This window comes from Peromyscus californicus, unplaced genomic scaffold (assembly GCF_007827085.1).
Source record: "Peromyscus californicus insignis strain IS unplaced genomic scaffold, ASM782708v3 Scaffold_4__1_contigs__length_199733344, whole genome shotgun sequence".
Taxonomy (NCBI): Eukaryota; Metazoa; Chordata; class Mammalia; order Rodentia; family Cricetidae; genus Peromyscus; species Peromyscus californicus.
Window position 1 is genome coordinate 100,587,501 of NW_026294562.1, and position 22,631 is coordinate 100,610,131.

Here is a 22,631-nt window from a genome sequence, read left to right on the forward strand (position 1 = left end):
AGGTTGACACAGTAGCAGGGAAACAGACTGCCCATCTACAAGTGAGATTGATGGAACTTCACACTACACAGTGCCTTTACTTGCCACCCACAGTCTGAATGTTGACAGCCACTGTCCTGTGAATGTCCAGATGTAGAGTGTGTGTTCCTGATGAAAGCATTCCCTCCCTCTGAGTCCTGGAATCTTGGTAAAGATTACTTCTTCTCTAGGGAGTTACAGTGAAAATGTAACTGTCTGTCCAGTTTAGAGGAGTCACACATTGATGCACAGTCATGGGACCTTTGCTGTAGGCTGACATGCCTGTAACTGATGAGTAGGGCTGGCCTAGGAATGTGCTTTAGTCCGGGATGAGTCATCAGGAGTTAACGCATTCACTGTTTACCACAGCATGTATGGCTGAAACTCTTCAAGTTACAGGCATTATGCTAAAGCTTGGATGCCAGTAGATTCTGAGATGCAGGGACCTTGAGCAGGGGATGAGAGGTGCCTCATGTCACCTACCCAACCCTGAGGACTCCAGCAGTCTTTCATTTATTTATGCCAGGAGTCTTTGGTTAATTGAGTGGGTCCCTGAGTGACACCAGACTGAATTTCAGGAATGTTGTTGTCCTGGTAGCAAGAATCTGATCAATGCTTTGAGGTAATCTGGAAATTCTAACCTTCTTGCATTCACTGGCCAACTTATTCACTTATTTGTGCAAGCAATAGTTATCTTGTAAACGTTTGCAGAACGAGCAGGTACCTCTTTACAAGCACACAATTACCTACTTCTAGTAAAATCTTAGTCTTTTTTTGGTGAGGAGAGGGGGTTTGGTAAAACACTCAAGATTTCCCCCAGCTCTTCCCTGGTAATACCATTCTTATTCTAATGTCTCGAAATTTAACTTCTCAGCACCTCATGAGAGGAATCCTGAGTGGTTTTGTGGCCAGTTTATTTCACTTGGGGTAAAATCTCCAAGATTCATTCATATGCTAAAATTACCTCCCTTTTCTTTAAAAAAAAATTACTTTTTTTTTTATTGTTTCCATGTGTATGGGTGTTTTGTCTGCATGTATGTCTGTGTGCCACATGTATGCCTCGTGACTGAAGAAGCTAGAAGAGGTTATTGGGTCCCTAGGAACTATAGTTACAGAAGGTTGTGAGCCACCATGTGGGCACTGAGAGTCAAAGCTCAGTCTCTGGAAGAGAGAGCAGCAGTGCTATAAACCGCTGAACGATCTACCGCTCGAGCCCCAATCCCCTTCCTTTTAAAGACTGAGTAGTCTTCTCCTGATCACACACAACATGCTCAGCCTCAGTCGGTCTTCAGTCTTTTGTACATTCACAGCTTCTGTCTCAGAGAGTTGTAGTTGATTTTGTAACTGTGTCCCCAATGGGAACTCAGAGTCAGAAACTAAACCTAATTCATCTCTTGTGGATAATGCTTTGATCTGAGGAGATCCTTGTGGTGAATTGATTTCAGGGTTCCTAGAAATAAAACTGTGAGGTTTTATAATCATATTAACAAGCATTCTTAGGTCCTCCCCACTGCTCTGCATTACCTCGTTAGGACAATATTCTTTCAATTCTGTGAAGCTGTCTGTGATCTGAACTAAAGTAACTTAAATTGTGTCCGGGGACCTTGATTAGAGACTGCCTTTTCCAGAGGGCCACTATGAAGTCGTAAGTTGTGAGAGCTAGTCACAGTAGTTTCTGTCCATGCCAGAAATTATGCCGTGCTAGAAGGATTGTGAAATGTTTTGTGGTACTTTCTTCCTCAAGTTCTTTGTATGATGCATTGGGGCACATGTCCTGTCTCACATTCTGAGAAAACCCCAGACACAGGCTCACTTCCTGGCTCCTCAGAGTTCCTAGACAATACCAGGACAGGAGTGTGTGCTGTCTTCACTGCGGAAACAGTGGAGGGAACTTGAGTTGGACTGTTTGGAGAGCCTAGCCTTCTTTTTGTTTTCTGTGTTTTTAAAACTCTATTTATTTCGTGTGTTATTAGTGTTTTGCCTGCATGTATGTCTTTGTACCATGTGCATGCCTAGGTGGTCTTGAACTCATAGAGATACATTGAGTCTGCCTCCCAAGTGCTGGAGGGTTGGTATGCCACCATGACTAGCCTGATGTGCTCTTAGTGAGCTGTGTGCTCTAATGCAGGTCACCCTTCCTGTCTCTGTCAGACACTTTCTATGCACTTTTGAAACACTATTCATGTATTTGTTTGGGATTTTTTTTGAAACAGGTTCTCACTATGTAGCCTTGCCTGGCCTGGAACTCCATAAGTAGAACTTGAACTTCCTGTGATCCTCTTGCCTCTGCCTCTCAAGTGCTAGGATTAGGTGTGTACCACTATAGCCAGAATTGTTTTTTTTTTTTTAAATAATAATAATTTAAAAAAAAAGTCCCTTCCTTGGCCACTTTCTCTTGTGATTACTGGCCTGTTCCTTGCTCCTCACAGGTAGGGCACCTGTCTGTGTGGATTAAACACTTCAGTGTGTTCTAACCTGGCTTCTATTTGTGTCCTTCTGAAAACCTGGACTCGTCCCCCAGTACCTACTGCTGTTGTAGATTCCCTCAGCAGGTATCCCCACAGTTGGCTCCAGAACTCCTTCCTTAGAAAACTTCCCCACACTCAAAATTTTAAAGCCCTAGTCTGTCTTCTGTCTGAAGACTGGGATGGAGATGAGGCAAACACAGGTTTAGAAAGACCAGCTAGGAGCCTGTGGTGGTAAATATTGCTAACTTGACAGGAGCTAGTCACCTGAAACCAGACTTCTGGGTCTGTCTGTGAGAGAGCTTCTTGATCAGTTGAACTGTGGTGAGAAGACCCACCTTAACTGTGGGTGACACCATTTCCTGGGGTGGGGTCCCGGACTAAGGAAAAAGGAGAAAATGAGCTGAGCACCAGCATTCATCTCTCTGCTTCCTAACTGCAGATACAACGTGACCACCATCCCTATCTTCCCAGGCAGACAGATTCTCACAGCTTTTCTGGCCTTCCCTCCTGCTCTCGTCCTCTAGTTCTACAGTGAGTCGGGCATGCCTACCAAGCACCTTTCAGACAGCGTGTGTGCTGTGTGTGGGCAGCAGATCTTTGTGGATGTCAATGAAGAGGGCATCATCGAGAACACATACAGGCTTTCCTGCAATCACGTGTATCCTGCCTTGTGCTACATCTCTCCTGAACATCTCTCCAGTCATGGTGGGAAGAGGGTGGTGGTGACCATGGTGCATTGTCCAGAGTTGGAGTGTAGGCGAGCCGTGACAGAAGCTTTAGCTTTCTCCACCCTTTCTTCAGTTAAAGGTAGTTAGGGACTGCCAGGTCGTGGAGAGCCCAAAACTGCAGCAGCTAGTGAGGCTGCTCAAGCTGATGCGCGTCACAGGAGAAGGAGACCCTCTAATGAAGTGCTTCAGTTTAGAGTCAAACCCCTCCTGAGGATTTGACCTCATCTTGATCGTGTATTTACTAAGCTCCCATCCTGTGCCATGTTGGGAATTGTGTATTATCTCCATCTTGGCTCTTAACAACCATGCAAATAAGGATCATTGCTCTCACTCCCCTGTGAGGAAACATTCAGAGAGAAGGAATCTCCCCAAATTACACAGCTGTATGAAGGGGTGAAGCCTCCAACTGACCCTTTCGCTAGAGCTGATGCTCTGGCACCTTGAGATCCAAAATGGGCTGAAGTGCCAGTTTGGCTGTCTACCACTTCCTTGACCAGTGGTGCTCAGATTCCATGAGTTCTGTATCCGAGGCTGGTGCATCGTGGGAAAGAAGCAGACGTGTCCCTACTGCAAGGAAAAGGTGGACCTGAAGAGGATGTTCAGCAATCCGTATCCTTTGGGTCCTTGTTGAAAGTGGGTGATGGGCAGAAAGTACTGTCTGTGTCTGAGTCCTGGGGCCATCCCTCCTGCCTCTAACCTAGAATTTGTTTACCATTCACTTTGGCTTCTGTTCTGGGGAAGTGGGGTGTGACATGAGGCAGTCAGGAAACACAGCTGCCCATCATAAATTACTCACAGAAGCAGCCCCTGCCACTTGTCACGTGTTTGCTTCCTCTCTAGAAAGTACCATCTCACTTGATTCCCTGGCAGTTTTTAGTGGCTGCGCAGTGGCCACAGTTATTTTTCCAGTGAGTGATGCCTTGCCCATGATGTCCATCTGTCTGCAGACTACCTTTACCTATGGGGCCTGAAGGGCTGTCGAGCTGGGGGCACCTTTGCTCCATTCACTTGTAATGAAGGACCCTTTTCTCCTTGGCACTCACTACCCTTCCTACCCAGTCGTCTCTCTGGTCCCACCTTCACGTTCTGTGGGGTCCAAGGGTCCAGCTTTGCCCCAGCTCCTACCCTAGCTGCCCTTTGTGTTCTGTGGTTTCCTGGTCTCTCTCTGTATAGACCAGCAGGACTGGTCAGGGGACAGGAGTGCTCCACCTATTTCAAAAGCTTTTCTGCGGGTTTTCCTCCCAGCCGGGCTTTGCAGGCATTCTTTCCTTTCTCCAGACTCCTTTCCCTACATTTAGATGTAAAGTAAAAGGAAAGGAACTCATCCAAAGACTTCTTGACCTCAGGAGGGCCTCCTTCATGTCTCGGCCAGCGATGAGCGCCTTGTGACTAACCTTGGCTCCTTCTCCCTCTGACTGTGTCCTCTTTTGTGATACTATTCTTAGAAAGATAGGAAAGAACATCTACTCACCCCAGATAGGGAATGAACAACAGACCAAAGTAAGGGTGCCACCCAAGAACAACCTGGTGAACCAGTGAGTGTTATTGGTGTTACTCATAGGAGTGTGGGTGAGGGGTCATTTACAGGAGCCAAAATGACTCAAAGACGGTTGCGTCACCAAAAGCTACCACAGATGATGGCTGCTGGAAGCCACAAACCTGGACCTCGCTGCAGGCAGTTCAGTTGGTCTGAGCCTCTTCTAGGAGGTCTCAGCTGGTCTGAGAGTCTTCCAGGTAGCTCAGCTTAGCTGAGAGGCTTCTAGGAAGCTCAGCTGTGTCTCAGCAGTTTTCACCGATTATATATACTTGATGAAGGAGGAGCCTAGTGTATCTGGTCAGTTTCAGGAACTTCCTGAAGCTTTTGAATTATTTACTTTCTGGGCTTAAGGAGCTTCCCTGCTGGATGGGATGTTTCACTCCTTTAGAACATCTTACTTCTTGGTTTTGTTTTTTTGTTTGTTTGTTGTTGTTTTTGTTTTCTGAGACAGGGTTTCTCTGTGTAGCTCTGGCTGTCTTGGAACTCACTCTGTAGACCAAGCTGGCCTTGAACTCAGACATCTACCTGCCTTTGCCTGAGTGCTGAGATTAAAGGCATGTGCCACCTCCACCCAAGAACAGCCTATGTCTTAACAAGCTTCCTGCCAAGATGAAAGCTTTTATCTGGAAGGAAATTACTACACAACATGTCAGTAGACCCAACGTTTTTCCTTGATGGAGAAAACCTTAAATTTTATTCATTGCAAGACCTTTCTTGGGGCGAGAGTATAGCTAGCTAGCCCAGAGGCAGAGTACTTGCTTAAGACCCTGTGGTCTACTGTATCCATTCCCAGCCTCCTCTGGGATACATTGCATGGATACATTTCTAGGGTGTCTGTCAGGCTCAGGCTGTTTGTCACCTCTGAGAAATGGTGCATAGAGGCCCTGCATGGATGTTGGTTGTGGAAATCTGGTTTACCTCTCCACTTCTCATGTCTGCTCCAGTCCCCTCTGCTCTCCTTCCCCTGATTCTCTGGGTTCAGCCTTCCATTCCACCATGGAGACCTGAAGAGAAGCTGGGTAGCTTTATTTTCTCTGGGCTATGGAGCAGCGTAAAAGTGTAGGCAGCTCCAGGGAAGGCCTGACTGCCAAGCTGGATGAACCTAGCAGCTCTTGCATATGGCCTCTGGTCCTTAACCTTGTAACAGCTGGGAGAGGCCTCACGTCATGTACGGACAGCTGCTGGACTGGCTTCGGTACTTGGTAGCTTGGCAGCCTGTCATCATTGGCCTGGTACAGGGCATCAGCTACATCCTGGGCCTGGAGTAATCAGGAACCACATCCCTGGAGAACCCACCCCACCCACCGTGGACCTCAGGGCACTCTCCTTGCTGCCCACAAAGACTTGGGTGGGAAAGACTCAAAGGCACTTGGGCCACTCAGGACCTCCCCAGCTGTGTCTGGGTTGCAGGGGGGGAAATGATGGAGAACCAGCCAGTGGGGCTGTCAGCAGTGGGGGCTTTTTAAAAGAAAATTATTTTGATGAATATATTTAAATTTTTTTATTGTGGAGCATAGGAACTGTCCCCCACCCCGTGGCCTTACCCTCCTTGAACAGGGTAGGGCAAAGCTATTGGTTGGGAGGCGTCTTCTCACCTCTGGCTTAAGAGCAATGGTGGGTTTCCCTTCCCTTCCCTCTGCAAGGCTGAAGCCCGGTTTGCAGAGTGGAGAAGAGCTCAGACTGGTGCCACAGATCAACACTGAGCAGTGAAGGGTCTCTTCATCCGTCTGGGATATAAGATGGCTGTTGTACATGGCTCGGTTCCCTTTTTGTCTGGAAACTAAAGACTGAGTGTGGCAAAATCAATGACATTTCCAACTAGGGAAGCCCTGTGACCTCAGAATTCACTGACATGTTTTGGGACAACTGGAAGAATGAGTAGTGTGGATAACCTGCTGCTGGGCAGGGCTGTTGCCAGGCAGGGCGTAGAAACCATCTGTGTATAGTTGAGCTGTGGAAGCTACTTTGGCAGCAATGAATGTTGAGCTTTTTGTGCAAATAGACCCTTCAGCCTGGAAGTGGTAACATGTGCCAAAGGCTGCTCTGCACCTCACTTCTTTACCAAAAGCCTAAGTGTGTGTGTGTTTGTGTATGCACATAGCAGATAGACTAATGGATATCAGTTTCTGCTGGTCATCAATATGCCCTTGAAGCTAAGCAGGGATTCCCAGACCAGGTAACATCCCTGTGTAGGCTTGGTCATTTGTGGGCTCTTCCTGGGCCCGACAATTAGAGTGGTGGGTGGATAGAAAGTAAGGCCTGAGTGGGTACAGGTTCTGAAAAAGGGGCTTCTGAGCCGGCCTAGCCTTAGTCCTGGGCATCTGGACATCTGGAGTCACTGGGAGGGAGGGCCTCGTGGGGCTGCAGCTCTGTGTTTCTAGGGAAATATGGCCCAGCCCCTTTGAAGGCAACAGGAACCCAACAGGGTCCTGTCTTCTCGAATAAAGCTCCCTGAGCTGGGCTGAAGAGCTCACAGCCATCTGCCTTGCTTTCGCCACCTTTCCTGTGACCCTGGGGTGTCTTGCCTCTTGTACCCCAACTGAGAGCTGGGGCCTCATTTCCACACATCCCCACCTCAGTGGTTCCTGTCCTGTGGCATTAGGGGCTCCGAAGCCTCACTGGGCCCCGTTAGACTGAGGTGGCACTGCATTCTCACTGCCTGAGACTAGTACCCTGCTACCCCTACTACTTAGCCATTTCTTGTCTCCCTCCATCCTCAGGGAAATGGGCGTTGAGCCAAGGGCTCAGAGAGATCACTCTTCCTCTGCCCTCCCTTCTCCCTAAGGCCAAGGCTGCTTTCATACTTTTATCAGTCCTGAATCCCACAACCTGCGGGCCACCTCTGATCTCCTTGCTCTAAGGTAAAGGCCTAGTTCCTCTTCCTGCACCTCTACCCATCCCCCAGTGGACTGGTACTCCCGCCTCCCCCTCCCCCAAGGAGGGTGGTGGTCTTGTGTAAACTCTGGGTCAAACTCTTTGGAGATCCTGGATTCTGAGGGAGGAGTTTTCCCTGCATTCTGCAGCCTAGCTGGTAGAAGGTAGGTGGAGTTACTCAGAGAAGAAATGTGAATGAGACAGAAAAAGACATGGCTTTTAGCCTCCTGCATCCGAATCAGTTGTGAATGTTTATTCCTGGTGGATCTTCCAAACCTGACTCATCTCCCTACCTGTTGTCAACAGCCTTCCCTGCTGATCACAGAACCACAGACCTCAGACCACACACTTACCACAGGTGCATGCACCAGACACTCTGGCATGAGACTCAGAGAGCACAGCTTCAGACTTTACCTGGTTCTAGTTTTGTCCCTGCCAAGTCCCAGCCCCTGAGCTACTGGAGCCAGGGTTGGGGAAGTGCCTTCCTGGCTATTTAGGGTCAACTGAGTGTGGCTGGGAGTTTTGTACACCAGCCAAGCAGGGAAGTTGCTATTTCCTGTGGTGAGTTTTGAGGCCAGGCAGCCACACTGAGTCTTGGAGCTCCCCAAAGCTCTTCAGGGCTTAAGAGCCAGGTAGGAAGATCTAGACTTAGACCCAGTGAGCCTGCAGAAGTGGTTATGCCTGTGCGTGTGAAGGTTGGGTGTTTAGTTTTACAGCTGACCTTGGGACTGGGGAAGTGGGAAGCCTGAGAGAGGCTAAGATGGTAATGGGCCAGTGTAGCATTGAGCGTAAAAAGGTCATGATTCAATTTGGGGTCCCCAGTACCAATGACTATTGACTCCTTGGGCATTGTTCTGGAGAAAATAAAGTCTTGGCTTTATAGAAAGTTAGCTGTGAAGGGTGGAAGGGGACCACAGTCCACCCCTCGGCAAGACAGTGCTCATCTGCAAGAGGCTGATCTGTGTCACCCCCTTAGGGGCCTTAGCTGGGTGAGGTGGACAGAAGACCCCAGTGAGTTCAGAGAGGGGCCTGGGGATCCTGTCTACTTTGAGCATTGGGTCACGGGCAGAGCAGCCTGCTTGGGATTGGGGTTCCTAGTTGGAGCAGAACTGAAAGTGAAATCGTGGTTGGGAGCTTTTCCCAGCAGCTGACTGCATCCTGCTTTTCCCAGAACGAGGCTGTCAGCGGAGAGTGTTGCTTCCCAGGTAAGTCCCTGGCTCTTTGTGCCTTTCTCCCCCTTTCTAACGGGTAGGATTGGATTGGGGCACCTTTATAGAAATGCTCTTTGGAGCTGGTATAAGAGGAAATTGTTACTAGGTAACAATAGCAGTGTCTTAAGTGCCGATTGCCCAGCGTGTGGCCCTAGGCCTGCCCTCTGAAGTACCAGAGGCTGAAACGGGTGTCAATAACACTGTCCGAGGTAAGGAACCTGAGAAGATGTGGGGTTGGCTGAACTTTACTCACCTTTTTCCAGAGGAAGGTCCAGATACCAGACTTGCTTGCTCCTGACACGTTCATCACGACCATGAGACACTGCTGGACCGCAGGTGGGACGTGGGGCTCTGTGGGGTCTTCCTAATGGATGGAGCACCATGGCTTTGAGCTTCTGTGGAGCTGCTCTGGCTCTGGCTCCATCTCAAGGCTTCTTTGCACCACATTCAGCAGGGCTAATGGGTGGAGGCTGAAGGGTCTCCACCCACTCTGATGCCTGGTCATAGTCTAGGAGTATCTTTCGCCACTCAAGTAGCAGCTTGTCTCTGACCAAAGTAGGTGCTAGGATGCTGAGCTTTACATCTGTAACTATCTGTTCCTCAGACCCCAATTCTTGGTGGGTCCTGCTTCTGTATGTCCATGTTGTCATTCTGGCCAGAGCCACATCTGCACCTCAGACAACTGCCACTGTCTTTACTGGGAGCTCAAAGGACCCATGCTCATCCTGGTCTCCAGAAGTTCTGACTAAGCGGTACCCAGCACTGGACGTGATCTGGCCAGAGGAAGAAGTGCCACTGAGTAAGGAACAATTATGGGAGCCCAAGAGGTTATAGTTGTCAGAAGGCAGGCTGTGAGCAGAGGTCATGGGTTGGGTTGACTTGGGAGTGTACCTCCCATCTGCTAAGAAACACAGCCAGGCCAGCTTGGCTCTGGGGTCACTATTCTACTGCCTGGCTCCCAAGACGGTTCATATAGGATTATAGACCCTCACCTTGCCTTAGTTGCAAGGTACTCCAGGGCATAGCCCCTCTGCCCAGAGCCTGCCTGCCTTATGGCCATCTCAGAGGACCATCAGCCTGCTAGTATGACCCTGTTGGACCTGGTGTAGAATCTTAGATACTGGGCACTGTTTTAGAAAGGTCTCCCGAGGAAGGAGCACGGAAGTAGAAGAATTACGTCAACTCAGGACATTTCCCTTGGGAGATTAACGCCAGTATTTTCCTTTAACGTTTTCCTACGTAGGTGGGGCACAGGTGTTACAGGTTCTGATTCATGACTAAGGGAAGCTGGCGGAGTAGGGACCTCTGTTTCATAGAATAACTAACAGCCATACGTGCTCCTAGATGGAACGCTGACCTTGTCCTGTACTGCCTGCAGCCGCTTCCCCTACTTCAGCATCCTCTACTGGCTGGGCAATGGTTCCTTCATTGAGCACCTCCCTGGCCGGCTGAGGGAGGGTCCCACAAGGTGAGGGTCATAGCAGCTGGATTAGCAGAAGGGAGACCTCCCCTGCAACCCTCTCATGATTTCCTTCTGCTTCTGCAGTCGGGAGCACAGGAATACAAGCACCTGGCTACAGAGAGCCTTGGTGCTGGAGGAACTGAACCCCACCCTACGAAGCACCAACTTCTCCTGTTTGTTTGTGGACCCTGTACAGGTGGCCCAGTATCACATCGTTCTGGCCCAGCTCTGGGTAAGGAACCTGAAGGAAGGCATCCAGGGATGGGAGGAACTCTGCTGTCTGGGGAAGAAAGGATGGGCTTTGCCGGGACAGCCTGTCAGCCAGAGACAGAAATGAGGAACTTAGGACTTCAGTGATAGAGGGGCAAGAACTCTTCCTTAGCTCTGACCTTGTGTGCCTTTACTTCTCCAGGATGGGTTGAAGACAATCCCGTCCCCTTCTCAGGAAATCCTCTCCAGCCACAGCCCAGGACCCACATCAGCAGGGCCAGGGGTTAGCATGAAGCCAGCCACAGCCTTGACTGGAGCCTGGCTCCCATCTACGTGGAGGGTGAAGTCTCCACCATAGGCTCTGCTTGCTCCTGTGCAGCTGAGCCTTAAACTCAAGCTTCATTTCTACCTAGAATATCACAGTAATTAAATCAGGCCCTTAGAATTCCTCCCGCTTGTCCTTCTGTCCATCGCATCTCGTTAACTTTTCTAATGTCTTCTTCATCCCACTGGTGTTCTGGAACCTCTAAGACCGATGGTGCCTTAGCCAAGCAATAGGAGCTTTGCCTACAACTCAACATGACTTTCCACAAGCATGTCAGGTCTCTGACATTCTGCACCAATCCAACAGGTGAACCTTGGTTGAGATGTCACTTTGGCAACATCTACACTGAGCTCTGGCCACAATCTGCATTGGCTTCACTATTTATAGGTGGTTTTGTTTTCCTCATTTGCCCCAATGTACTGTCCCAAGGAAGGGATGGGACAATGGCTGCTTCAGATCACAACTGTATCTGTAATCTCAGCCGGGCCCACGAGGAGTCCTCATAGAGCAGCAACATCTCAACCTCTGATGTATTTTAGGCTCTTGTACTGTCCACAGGAATACTCCCTGTCTCTCATGCCAAGTAGAAATTCAGGATAACACAAACCCTTGGAATAGAAAATATCCCATAGTATTAGGGGGCCAGAAATGGAATGTGGAAAGATTCTAGAAAATGTGGTCCCAGGAAGGCAGATAAGAGTGGTGGTCTGAAGACTCCTCGGGTCCCAAAGAGCTGTAATTTCCCTCCTTCCCCCATACACACTCAAAAGAGCTCAGCACTCAAGGGAGAAAAATAGACTTTATTTACAAGTAATAACATTTAGAAAAGATCCATCCCTGGCCCTTAAAAACCTTCCCATAGTTCCATATCCCACCCCAGTGCAAGTCTGGGGAAGGTGAAGTATGAGCTGCCACCTATCCCACCCCTGAGACCCAGGACCCATCTGTCCTGGAAAAGAGCATCCTCCAGGCACCTGTGTCCTTGTGTAGATGGGCGTAGGTAAGAGCAGAGGCTCCTACCAGGTCAAGCCCAGTCCTGGGCTGCAAGAGCAAAGGCCTCTGCTAGGCCCAGCTACCAGGAACAGCACGAAGCATAACCTGCTTCTCCAGTGGTCCCTTCTAGGTCCAGAGACTAAGGAAGACTGTCTGGGATCAAGAATCCAGCCTCAAATCTAGTTATGATGGAGAAGTAGGCTTTTCTCCAAAAAGGGGGAAAAAAAAATCAGGAGGCAAGATAGGGAGAATACCCCACACTGTACAAGCTCCAAGCCTCCTGGGCCAGCTCTGAAAAGATGCCTAAAAGGCAACAGTGAAGGTCCAGGTACCAGGCAAGGGTGCAGGCAAACATCACTGTCTCTGGGGGGATGGCCACCACTGGCCTGGGAGCTGAGAGAAGGCACTGAGAGGGGCAGTAGAAGGGAGAGGACCAGGCAAGGTCAGTGCTGAGGACACAGGCAGGGCCACGCACTGGTGCTGACTCTTTAGTGCTTTGCCTGAAAAAGAGAGACAGTCACTTGGCCAGAGTAAGTCTTGTGTGTTGCCAACCTCTATTAGCTAGAAAACCCCTGCCTGGAACCCTCCCTTTGTGTCCCATAAACACCTATCTTTAAGTTATCAGTTGCCAATCATGCCTAAGAAATATGGGGTCCTCCAATAGGAATGGCTAACCAGACAAAGAGTACGGTACCTCTTCTTGCGCCTCCACCCCACTCCACTGGTCTAGCTTGGCCCTGCCTTGGATGCTGCCCTAGAGTAGTCTAGGGGTCGGCTTCCTTTTACTGAGTTACCTTGCCCTTGGCCCGAGGAGTAGCAGTAGCAGGGCCAGCTGTGGTGGTGGCAATACGTGGAGAGCGGCGGGTTCCACTGCGAGTATTGGGGGAAACCTTTGCTGGGGTCTTCTTTGAAACTCCTCGCCGTAGAAGACTATTTCCCAGCTTCTTGGGTGTGTTAAGGATGCTGAAGGCCATTGACTGGCGCCGGTCCACCTGTGGGGTAAGGTCTGTCAACCTGCTACTTTGGGGCTCTGCCAGCAAGGCTTCACTTGGCCCAGTCTAACCTGTTTAAGAACTGGAGCTGATTTCTTCTGGGCTTCAGCAGTGCTGCTCTGCTTGCGTCCTTCATGCCGGTCCCTGGGAGTCATAGGGCGTGGGAAGCAGCTGGTAGCTTTCTTGGACTGTGAGGCAGAGGACAATTGGACAGACAAATGCAAAAGATAGCATGCTTTCCCCATCCATCTCTTGACAGAGACCCTTTCAACAGTCCCATTTGGGTATGTGCCCTTGGAAAGCAAGACTTCCCTCTAGTTCACTACTTAAGACATGGTGAGCTGTTCACACTTGGATGCAGTACTAAAGAGAAAAAAACACAGACAGATGCTGCATCACCTACCTCAGGAGTGCCAGGACCCTGGTGGGTCTCTGTGGAGACCCGTTTGCGCTGCTGCCGGGTAGTGATGCCAACACCCTCGGCGATCTGGGCTGGCTGCATGCTGGCTCGGCGTAAGGTTTCCTGGGGGTCTCCTGTTTTCATCTCCTCATCAGTGATGGTGGCCAGGTTCAGGGAAGGCTACGTAGAACAGGAAGAAGCAATCAGTGGGCCCCAGCTGTATGGAGCAGGAACTAAGGTTGCCACATAACACCCAAGAGCTAGATCCTTAAAATGCCTGCCTTCCTGTTGTCTACCTCTACCTTGAGGAATAGCTAGCAGCCTCAATCTGACTTCACTCCTGAGGGACAGCTGCCAATATTCCATGTGGAAGCATGGGAGTGGCCTTCCCAGTAGGCCCAAGACCCAGCATACATATTCAGGCTAGAACTTCAGTCAGTGTGGGAGGCCTGGAGGGGACCCCACATCTCACCCTGGACTCCAGAGGGTAGCAGGTCTTCAGGTGCGGGGGGCATACTCGGTTGCGCTGCTGCAACTCTGCGATGCGGTTCCAATCGTCCAGCTGCTCAGGCTCATCCTGGCAAGTACCCATATAGAAGCTGTTCCTTCCTATGAAGGACAGGAAGTTAGGCCAGACACGGCTGCAGTTACACACTGTTCCCTCCCACCTTCCTGAGGGGCTTCAAGGTGGACACACAAGTCCTGTTCTGTGTCCCGATGATACGGAACAAAAGTGGCACACCCATCCCAATCATTTGTCTCATGGAGGCACACACTCTTGGAGGAGGTCAGAAGAGTGTCAGAAGCAGAGGCTGTAGCATCTTATTCACCTGCCAAGGCTTGGTGCCCCACACCAAGAGAAACGGAGGGTCATGAACTGATACCCAAGGAGGGTCCCTAAAACCTAAAGGGCAACTTCCAAGAAATTTCTGGGCAGCCTGATTTCCCAAAGCCCATTGTTTCCCAGAAAGTAGCCTTGTACAAGTGTCCACTGCCACACTGGGAATCTTAAGCAACTGGTGAGCATCCTGCTCCAGACTGCTCCTCTGCAGTCCTAGGACAGGGAAGGCCCTGAGATGGCAGGGACAAATGAGGGGCAGCAGGAGGCCTGCCTTGAGCTTGCCTATTCCCTAAGCCAAGACCCACTTCCAGTCTTGTTTGGGGGTTATGGTAAATTCCTGCAGTCTCCTCACCTTGAGGGGCCCCACTGGACATCCTGGCCTGGGAGCGACGAGCAGAGCTCCGAGTAGTAGGCCGGTAGCCAGGCAGGCTAAGCAGAGCCGAGTTGCCATCATCAGGAGAGCCCAAGCGGGCCAGAGACTGGGTAGAGGAGGTGGCTCGCAAGCTGGCCTGGGAAGCAGGAGCAGACTGTGTGCTATAGAAGGATGAGTTGGCGCTGTCCGGCTCTTCCACATCGAGTTTCTGGAAGGAAGAATCATTGCAGTAACACTATAAAGCACCACCTTCCTCGGCTCCAGAGCACCCAGATGCCACAATACATCTGTTGTTTCCATATTGCTGTAAGGGGTCTTTAGACTGCAAGCATGTGAACAGGCCACATAGTACTTTAAGATGCTGAGGTTGCCAAGACTCTTCTACCCACAATACTGTGAAGGTGGCATTATCAGGCTATTTCAGAGGTAAGTAAAGTTGAGTACCCCCAGTCAAACAGCTAGAAGTAGCTAGGCTAGAGTCAGAATCCCTATCTCCTGAGCTAGCTAGTTGGTCTCGGTCCACAACCTCTGCTCTCCGTATACCCAAGGTTCCTGGGGTCTGAACATCATCTCCATTCTCCCCCAATTCTCAGTAGTAGAAGGCATAAAAGCACCTTTCCATCTATTCTCCAGTCCTCAAACAAACAAACAAACAAACAAACAAAGGAGAACCCAAGTCTTGAAGTAGCAGTCCATTGAGGGCCATGCCAAGCAACGACCTGGCTGCATGGGGGTGCTAGAAGCTCAGGGTTAGCTGTTTATTCCTATATTCTGCTCTGCCTTCCTCTCAGGCAGGTGCTGCCCTTCTCCAGAGAAGAAATCCTGAATTAGTTAAGACCTTAGCTTTCCCATCCCTGCATGTTCTTGACTGATGGGATAGGAACTGGCGTTAACATCTTGCAGCCCCACGCCCAGCAGCCTAACCTTGGTCATGGTAATGTTGATGATTTGTGTGGTACGCCGGCGAGCAGAGCGTGTCTTACGGCCAGAGTCAGGGAAGGCATCGCCCAGGGAGTCCAGGCTGCTCTCCAAGGGGGCCTGACCCCGAGCAGGAATGGGGGTGAAGTAGAGACTCTCCAGGGATTCCACTTTGGGGGGCAGGCGCTGGGAGATGGGTGAAGCTGGCTCTCCAGGGACACTGGTGCCATCTGGCTGGGTACGAGGCAGCTTGCTATAGAAAAAACAAATCTGCTGAGATGCAGTTCTGGGGCTAGAAGGCATTACGTCTGTCCCCTTGCCCCAAAATGACTGTTTCTTACACTTATAAATGTGGAAAGCACACTATCACTGATACTTCAGAGATACTAAAAAGAGGCCTTGATTGGGCCATTTTAGTCCACTCTAGGCTGCTTCTAACCCCTTCATACTGCAGCTCTCAGATCTCTACTTTAGCCTAAACCCTGATCTCCAGGCCAGAAAGCCATAAGCCCAGACCTTTCCCAGATGCCACAACTGTTCCACAATTATCACTCCCCACTCGAAACCCTCTGCTTGTTCTTCCTCATGGGTCTCCTAGTTTAATAAGCAGAGCTGTTCACGGATCCCCAGGCCATGAATGTGAGTGGAATTCGACCTCTCCTACCACACTCTGTCACAGTCAACATTCTAAGAAGCTCTTCTAGCTGCACAACGGCTCCACGTACACCCGCTTCCCTGGTCAGCCCGAGCTCACCTCACCTACACCTGACTGGAAGAAGCTGGAGAGTGGTGACAAGCAAGGACTCGGACCAGGCTGCCAGGTTCAAACCTGAGCTCCATCACTGTGGAAGCTTAGGCCACTGACTGTCCCTCTAAACCCCAGGCCTATCTGTTTAAGGAGATATGATGAATGTAGCTTACCTAAGATGGTTGCTAGGGGGTGAGATAAAGTTGTAACTGTTCTACGTATTCAGAAACACCTGCTGTATACAGTTAGTGCAGTACAAATATTTGACAGAAACAGTAACTACTGCTAACCTTGACTTCTATACTATCAGGAGACTCTAAGATACAAATCTAACCTTGTGGTCCTCAATTTCAGCACTTCTGAGGTTCACTGGTCTTTAAGATCAAATCCAGTCAGGCTCTGGGCTTTCAGGCCTACTCAGCCTCACAATACAGGCTGCTCCTCCATCCCTGCACACACCTGTGCAATCTCTCAAAGCTCATAAAAGAGAGCTTTCTCCAAGGCTTTCCTAACTGCTGTACTTCTTTTCCACTTCTCCTGTGCCCAAGCTTGCACCTGTCGTCACACCTGAACCACAGACGAGAACAGCGTTCGCTCAGCGAACAGGCACAGGGTAGAAAGGCGGGTCTCCTGACCTGGTAACACTGCACGGGGTTCCCTCCTCCAAGCTCAAATCCAGGCTGTCAATACTTAAGTCCAGCTGGGGTTTCTGAGGCTCACGGCTCTTTAAGGCATCAGTTGCCACCTGGGATTTGCCCAAGTCTCGAAGCTGCTGGTCTGCATGGGCAACCTGGGAGGTAAAATAAAGACAAGTCGAGAGGAGGGTTGGCCTTGGAGAGGAGGACATGGATTCCAACAGAACAGGGTGAGGTGCCTCTGTTAAAGTAGATGCTTACCTGTGCCTCCAGGCTGCGCACCTGGGCACTAAGGTGGCGGCAGGCCTGTTCAGCCTCCTTGGTCTTCAGCCCTGCCTGCTGCAGCTCACGGCCCAGACGTTCACCTTCAGCCCGAAGCTCCTTGTTCTCCTTCTGCAGCTGCTCCAGGTCTCGAAGCTGCTCTTGCAGTTCTTGGTTCTGCTGCTTCTTGGCATCATAATGTGTCTTGGCTTTCTCCATCTGTGTGGACAGATAGGGTGGGTAGTATCGCAGAGCCTAGTGGTCAGGAGGAAAGGCAGAGCAGGCCAGTTCCTGCCCCCCTCACCTGTAGCTTGTAATGCTCGGCTGCCTGCTCCTTCTGGCTCAGCTGGGTCTGCAGCTCATTCAGTTGGACCTGGAGGCGCTGGACCTCTTGCTGGCTCTCACCTCCCTGAGTCTGGAAAGCCTGAGAAGTCAGTCAAAAAAGGCAGCTCTGGTTAGTCCACCCAAATCCACAGTCTCCAGAGTCCTTCAGGGATATATTCTCTCGGGATACCTAGGATCCCTCTGCCCAACACATATATTCCCCCCAGCCGCAGCCTACAAAACAATTACATTCTCCCTCCCAGGCTCTCCTGTGGACATTCTGCTGACCACCTGCTGGCTCTAATACTTCTCACAGTTCTGCCTGCCATCTATGAGACCAGGCACCAAGTATCTCACTCCCTCCCTGTACAAGGGAACAGAAACTGATCTCAGAGAACACCCTGGTGGGGAGAGCACAGTGGGAGTTGACTGCATGTGCACACTCAATCACAGAACTCACTTCTCCAAACCACTCTGAGAAATAACTTGGATCCCCGTTTTAGAGATGAAGAGTTCAGACATTTAGGCAAACTGATCAAGGCATAGATATATAGCTCAGTGGTAGAGTGTTTTCCATGCACCAAGTAGGTACTCTACCGCTGAGCTATATACCTTTCTTTTGTTGTTTAATTGAAAAGCATAGATGACTATAACAGAGAAAGCAGGCCTTTCTGTGAGAGTTCCCAGAAGGCATAGGCAAGGTTTCTGAGATCCAGGATGGCCCCCAGGGTGCTTCTGCTGTGGCCCCACACCACCCTAGCCCATGAGCTTAGAGAAGATGTTCCTCCACCCGGTCTTGCAGCCAGAGGGTGGGCCTGTCACCCATCCGTCCCACCTTGAGCTTCTGTTGCTGCACCTTGCTGGCTTGATCATACTCTGTCAACTTCTTACTCAGTTCTTCCACCTGAGGAGTAGAAAAAAAGAACAGACAAGAAGATTGAATTCCCTGGATATAATGACTAATCTTGGTATTAGTCAACTTGATCAGTCTGCAGTCAACTAAAACCCAAGCAGCTGGGCACATCTATGAGGGTTTTTCTTGATCATATCATCTAAGGTGGGAAAACCCACCCTAAATTTGGGCTACGCCTTCTGGTGGCAGCCCACATAAAGACAGAGAAGAAGGAAGCTTTTGCTCTTTGCCTGCTTGCCCTCACTCTGGCTCCAGATGTGAATACCAGTTTAAAGGTCTCTAAGTGTGCCCTGGAAGAATTAAAACTAAAATCCAAGTCCCAGCCTCAGAAGGAGTCAACAGTTAAATTAAGGGTATTTATTGGTTAAAGAAAGGGACCCTGTAATTTGGGATGGAGATGTATGGGATGACCCTACTGAGGCTAAGGACTTTTTATCTCACCTGAAGTAGTCTCCCCACCCCTAAAACCTCCTGCAATATTGTCCTCTCTGCCTTTGCCTGTGAGATTTAATCCTTCATTATCTGCCAAACCAGCAGTGACTTGCCAGGCAAGACACTACTGCAGTCTCTCAGGGCCCACCAATAACCAGACATAAGGCTAAATAGGTTCCTAGAGGGTCAACAGAAAGTACAGTCCATGAGGAGTACACTATACCACTAAAGAGCTAAATGACTTCTAATTCTTTCAAGTATAAGTCTGGGGAATTTGTGTGGGAATAGATTTTAAGGGTATAGGATAATGATGGAAGGAACACAGAACTGAATCAGACTGAGTTTATTGATAAAGGCCCATGGAGTAGAGATTCTGGTTTAATATGAAAGCTTGCACAGTTAAAGATGGCCTACTGAAATAGAGCTTGAGATGCCTGATCTCCCTTGGATTAATGTTGATGATTATTTTTAAGCTCAGGGAAACTGCTTGAGTGGGTATGCTGTGTAAAAACTAGCCCTCCATAATGGGAAGGCCCAGAAGACAGGCCCTTCACTAATCTTCTGAGATGCAGAATAGTGAGAGGGGCACCAGCACATTTGAAGAGCTTTGTCATCTCTCTTTTGCTTGTGCTAGACCTTAGGGCTGGAGATCCTCCTGTTCAGTTGGATGAATTAAATGCTGTGGGTTTAACTGGACGAAGGGATAGAAGGGGCCAGTGACAGCACTGAACTGAAAAGGCAAAGAGATCACAGTTGTCCTAACAGGCGGCACAGGCAAAAGATTTTTATGGTGGCATGACTTGTATGGAACTTTGGTGCTGGCTAATCAGTCATGGTGTTCCCAGGCATGAAACAGATAAGAAGCCTACTACATTTTTGTTTGATCTGAATAAGCAGAAAAATTCTCAAATGAAAGAAAGGCTAAACTGAATTGTAGCAAGATTCTTGACCTGTGAACCAGACTTGAGTCGGTTTGCAGACACACAACCCCTTGAATGAAGGGATGGTCAGGTCCCTTGAAGGAAGAACCCTGAGAAAATATGTAAGTTTTACTGTTAGCCTTTCTTCAGTCCTTCCCCAGAGGGACCTACGGTCTTTTACACGGGTAACTGTACAGTGGGGAAAGGAAACCAATCAGAGTTTCTGAGGTCTATTGGTTACTGGTACTGAATTTATACCGATTCCAGGAGATCCCAAGAAACATTGTTAAAGTAGGGGCTAACGGAGGTCAGGTGATTGCTGGAGTTTGGGCAGAAGTCCAACTCACAGTGGGTCCCCGAACTCATCCTGTGCTTGCTTTTTTGAGTTCTAGAACGTATAATTGGGATAGATAACTTAGAAGTTGGCAGAATTCCCACAGTGCTTCTCTCACCTGTGGAGTGAGGGCTATTATGGTTGGGGAAGGCCAAATGGAAGCCATTAGAGTTGCCTCAACCAGGGAAAACAGTGACCCAAATACAGTTTCACATCACTGGAAAAAACTGCAGAAATTAGTGCCACCATCAAGGACTTGAAAGATGCAGGGGTGGTAGATCCCACCATATCTCCCTTTAACTCTATCTGGCCAATGCAGAAGACAGATGGATCATGGAGAATGGCAGTTGACTATCCAAACTTCAATCAAGTAATCCAATTGTAGCTGCTGTACCACATGTGGTGGCTTTACCTGAGCAAATTAACACATCTCCTGGTAGATGGTATGCAGCTATTGATCTAGCAAATGCCTTTTTCTCAATACCTATTCATTAAGGACCACAAGAAGCAATTTGCTTTCAGTTGGCAAGGCCAGCAGTATACCTTTACAGTTTTATCTCAAGGATATATTCTCTCTCCAGCCCTGTGTCATAACTTAGTTAGAAAGGATCTTGATCATCTGTCTCTTCCATAAAACATGGTCCACTCTATGGACATTATACTGACTGGACCAAGTGAGTAGGGGTTAGCAACTACTTTGAGCTTTGTTGGTAACACATATGGGCATCAGAGGATGGGGTAATAATAATAAATCCAACCAAAATTCAAGGGCCTTCTACCTCAGTGAAATTTCTTAGGAGTCTAGTGGTGACACATGCAGGGATATTCCTTCTAGAGTGAAGGATAAGTTACTGCACGTGGCCCCTCCCACCATCAAGACAGCAACAAAAACATTTAATGAGCCTGTCTGGATTCTACAGACAGCACATTCTTCACTTGGGTGTTACTTCTGCCCAAATCCCAAATGACTTGGAAAGCTGATAGCTCTGAGTGAGTCCTACAACATGAGAAGGCTCTTCAACAGGTCCAGGCTGCTGTGCAGGCTGTTTACCACTTGGACCCTATGATCCAACAGAACCAGTGGTTCTCAAAGTGTCAGTGGCAGACAGGGATGTTGTCTGAACACATAGGTGAATCACTGAGGGATTTTCGAGCAAGGTTCTACCGTTATCTGCAGACAAGTATTCTCCCTTTGAGAGAGAGTTCTTTGGCCTGCTGTTGTGCCTTAGTGGAAACTGAACATCTGACAGTGAGTCTTCAAGTTACCATGCAACGTGAGTTGCCCATCAAGAGTTGGGTTATTATTTCATCAACCAACCCATAAAGTAGGACGTGCACAGCAGCAACCCATTATCAAATGGAAGTCGTGTACATGTGATCGGACCCAAGCAGGTCCTGAGGGCACAAGCAAGACACATCAAGAAGTTGCCCAAATGCCTATGGTTTTTACTCCCATTACAATGCCTTCTGCTCTCAAGTATTCACCTATAGCATCATGAGGCTTGTCCCACGATTGACTGACTGAGGAGGAGAAGACTAGGGCCTGGTTTACTGACAGTTCTGCACATTTTGTAGGCAGCACCCAGAAATGGACCTGGAGCATTACAACTCCTTTCTAGGACAACCCTGAAAAACACCAGGTAAAGGGAAATGTTCACAATGGGCAGAACTTTGGGCAGTAGACATGGTCATAAACTGTTTAGAAGAAAAACTGGCCAGATGTGCAACTGTTCAGATTCATGGGCTATAGCCAACTGATTGGCTGGATGGTCAGGGACTTTGAAAGAGCAAGAGGCAAACTGCTGAGAAAGACATCTGGGGAAGAAGTGTGCAGATAGATCTCTCCAAATGGGCAAAGGACATGAAGATACTGTGTCCCATGTAAATACTCATCAAAGGGTAACTTCAGCTGAGGAAGAGTTCAATGATCAAATAGATAGGATGACCAATTAGCCTCTCTTCCCCAGCCATCCCCATCATTGCCCAATGGGTCCATGAACAAAGTGGCCAAAGTGCAGAGTTGGAGGTTATGCATAGGTTCAACAACACAGACTTCCATCACCAAGGCTAACTTGGCTACAGCTGCTGCTAAGTGCCAGATCTGCCAAGAGGAGAGACCAACACTGAGCTTTGTCCTTACTGGAGTAGATACTTATTCTGGTTATGGATTTTGCCTTTCCTGCACATCATGCTTCTGTCAAAACTCCCATCATGGACTTATAGAATGCCTTATCTTCTATCATATTCCACACAGTATTGCTTCTGACCAAGGAACTACTTGCAGCCAGAGAAGTACAACAGCAGGCCCATGTTCATGGAACCCACTGGTCAGCCTGACAGAATGATGGAATGACCATTAAAGACCCAGTAACAGTGCCTGGAGGGTTGGGGCAGGGCTCTCCAGAAGGCGGTATATGCTTTTAATCAATGTGCAATATATAATACTGTTTATAGTTATGAAAACCAGCTAAGGCAGTAGTTCTCAATCTTCCTAATACTGCAACCCTTTAATATAGGTCCTCATGTTGTGGTGACACCAACCTTAAAACTATTTTTGTTGCTACTTCATAACTGTAATTTTGCTATTGTTATAAATTGTAAATATCTTATATGCAGGATATCTGATATGCAACCCCTGTGAAAGGGTAGTTAGACCCCCAAAGGAGTCACGACCTACAGGTTGAGACACATTAAGGCCACATGACCAGATGTAA

The 22,631-nt window shown here is 49.0% G+C and overlaps 3 protein-coding genes across 9 annotated transcripts in view; 2 read left to right on the plus strand and 1 right to left on the minus strand.

Annotated features, from left to right (window-relative positions):
* The window catches only part of Rnf121 (ring finger protein 121), a 65,545-nt gene extending 58,317 nt beyond the window's left edge, over positions 1–7,228 (plus strand). For both annotated transcript variants that reach the window (XM_052761059.1, XM_052761060.1), the window contains exons 7-9: positions 3,011–3,144; positions 3,722–3,823; positions 5,899–7,228. In XM_052761059.1, coding sequence (XP_052617019.1) covers positions 3,011–3,144; positions 3,722–3,823; positions 5,899–6,019 — 357 coding nt within the window. In that variant the 3' untranslated portion in view covers positions 6,020–7,228. The remainder of the gene's footprint in view (positions 1–3,010; positions 3,145–3,721; positions 3,824–5,898) is intronic.
* A 124-nt stretch (positions 7,229–7,352) lies between these two features.
* Positions 7,353–10,957, plus strand: Il18bp (interleukin 18 binding protein). 2 transcript variants are annotated; one of them, XM_052761066.1, is made up of 5 exons: positions 7,353–9,172; positions 9,441–9,635; positions 10,181–10,304; positions 10,383–10,530; positions 10,711–10,957. In XM_052761066.1, the coding sequence occupies exons 1-5, from the start codon at positions 9,151–9,153 to the stop codon at positions 10,864–10,866; spliced, it is 645 nt and encodes a 214-aa protein (XP_052617026.1). In that variant the 5' UTR covers positions 7,353–9,150; the 3' UTR covers positions 10,867–10,957. The 2 variants fall into 2 exon arrangements, with proteins under 2 accessions (XP_052617026.1, XP_052617025.1); XM_052761065.1 differs by having other exon boundaries at positions 7,353–9,635.
* Positions 10,958–11,613: 656 nt separating this feature from the next.
* Positions 11,614–22,631, minus strand: part of Numa1 (nuclear mitotic apparatus protein 1) — an 86,571-nt gene continuing 75,553 nt past the window's right edge. For all 5 annotated transcript variants that reach the window (XM_052761049.1, XM_052761051.1, XM_052761047.1 and 2 more), the window contains 11 exons: positions 18,154–18,222; positions 17,299–17,418; positions 16,995–17,213; positions 16,734–16,888; positions 15,357–15,603; positions 14,412–14,640; positions 13,691–13,827; positions 13,222–13,398; positions 12,890–13,006; positions 12,621–12,818; positions 11,614–12,326 (listed from right to left, as the gene is read on the minus strand). In XM_052761049.1, the coding sequence (XP_052617009.1) occupies positions 12,315–12,326; positions 12,621–12,818; positions 12,890–13,006; positions 13,222–13,398; positions 13,691–13,827; positions 14,412–14,640; positions 15,357–15,603; positions 16,734–16,888; positions 16,995–17,213; positions 17,299–17,418; positions 18,154–18,222 (1,680 nt within the window). In that variant the 3' untranslated portion in view covers positions 11,614–12,314. The remainder of the gene's footprint in view (positions 12,327–12,620; positions 12,819–12,889; positions 13,007–13,221; positions 13,399–13,690; positions 13,828–14,411; positions 14,641–15,356; positions 15,604–16,733; positions 16,889–16,994; positions 17,214–17,298; positions 17,419–18,153; positions 18,223–22,631) is intronic.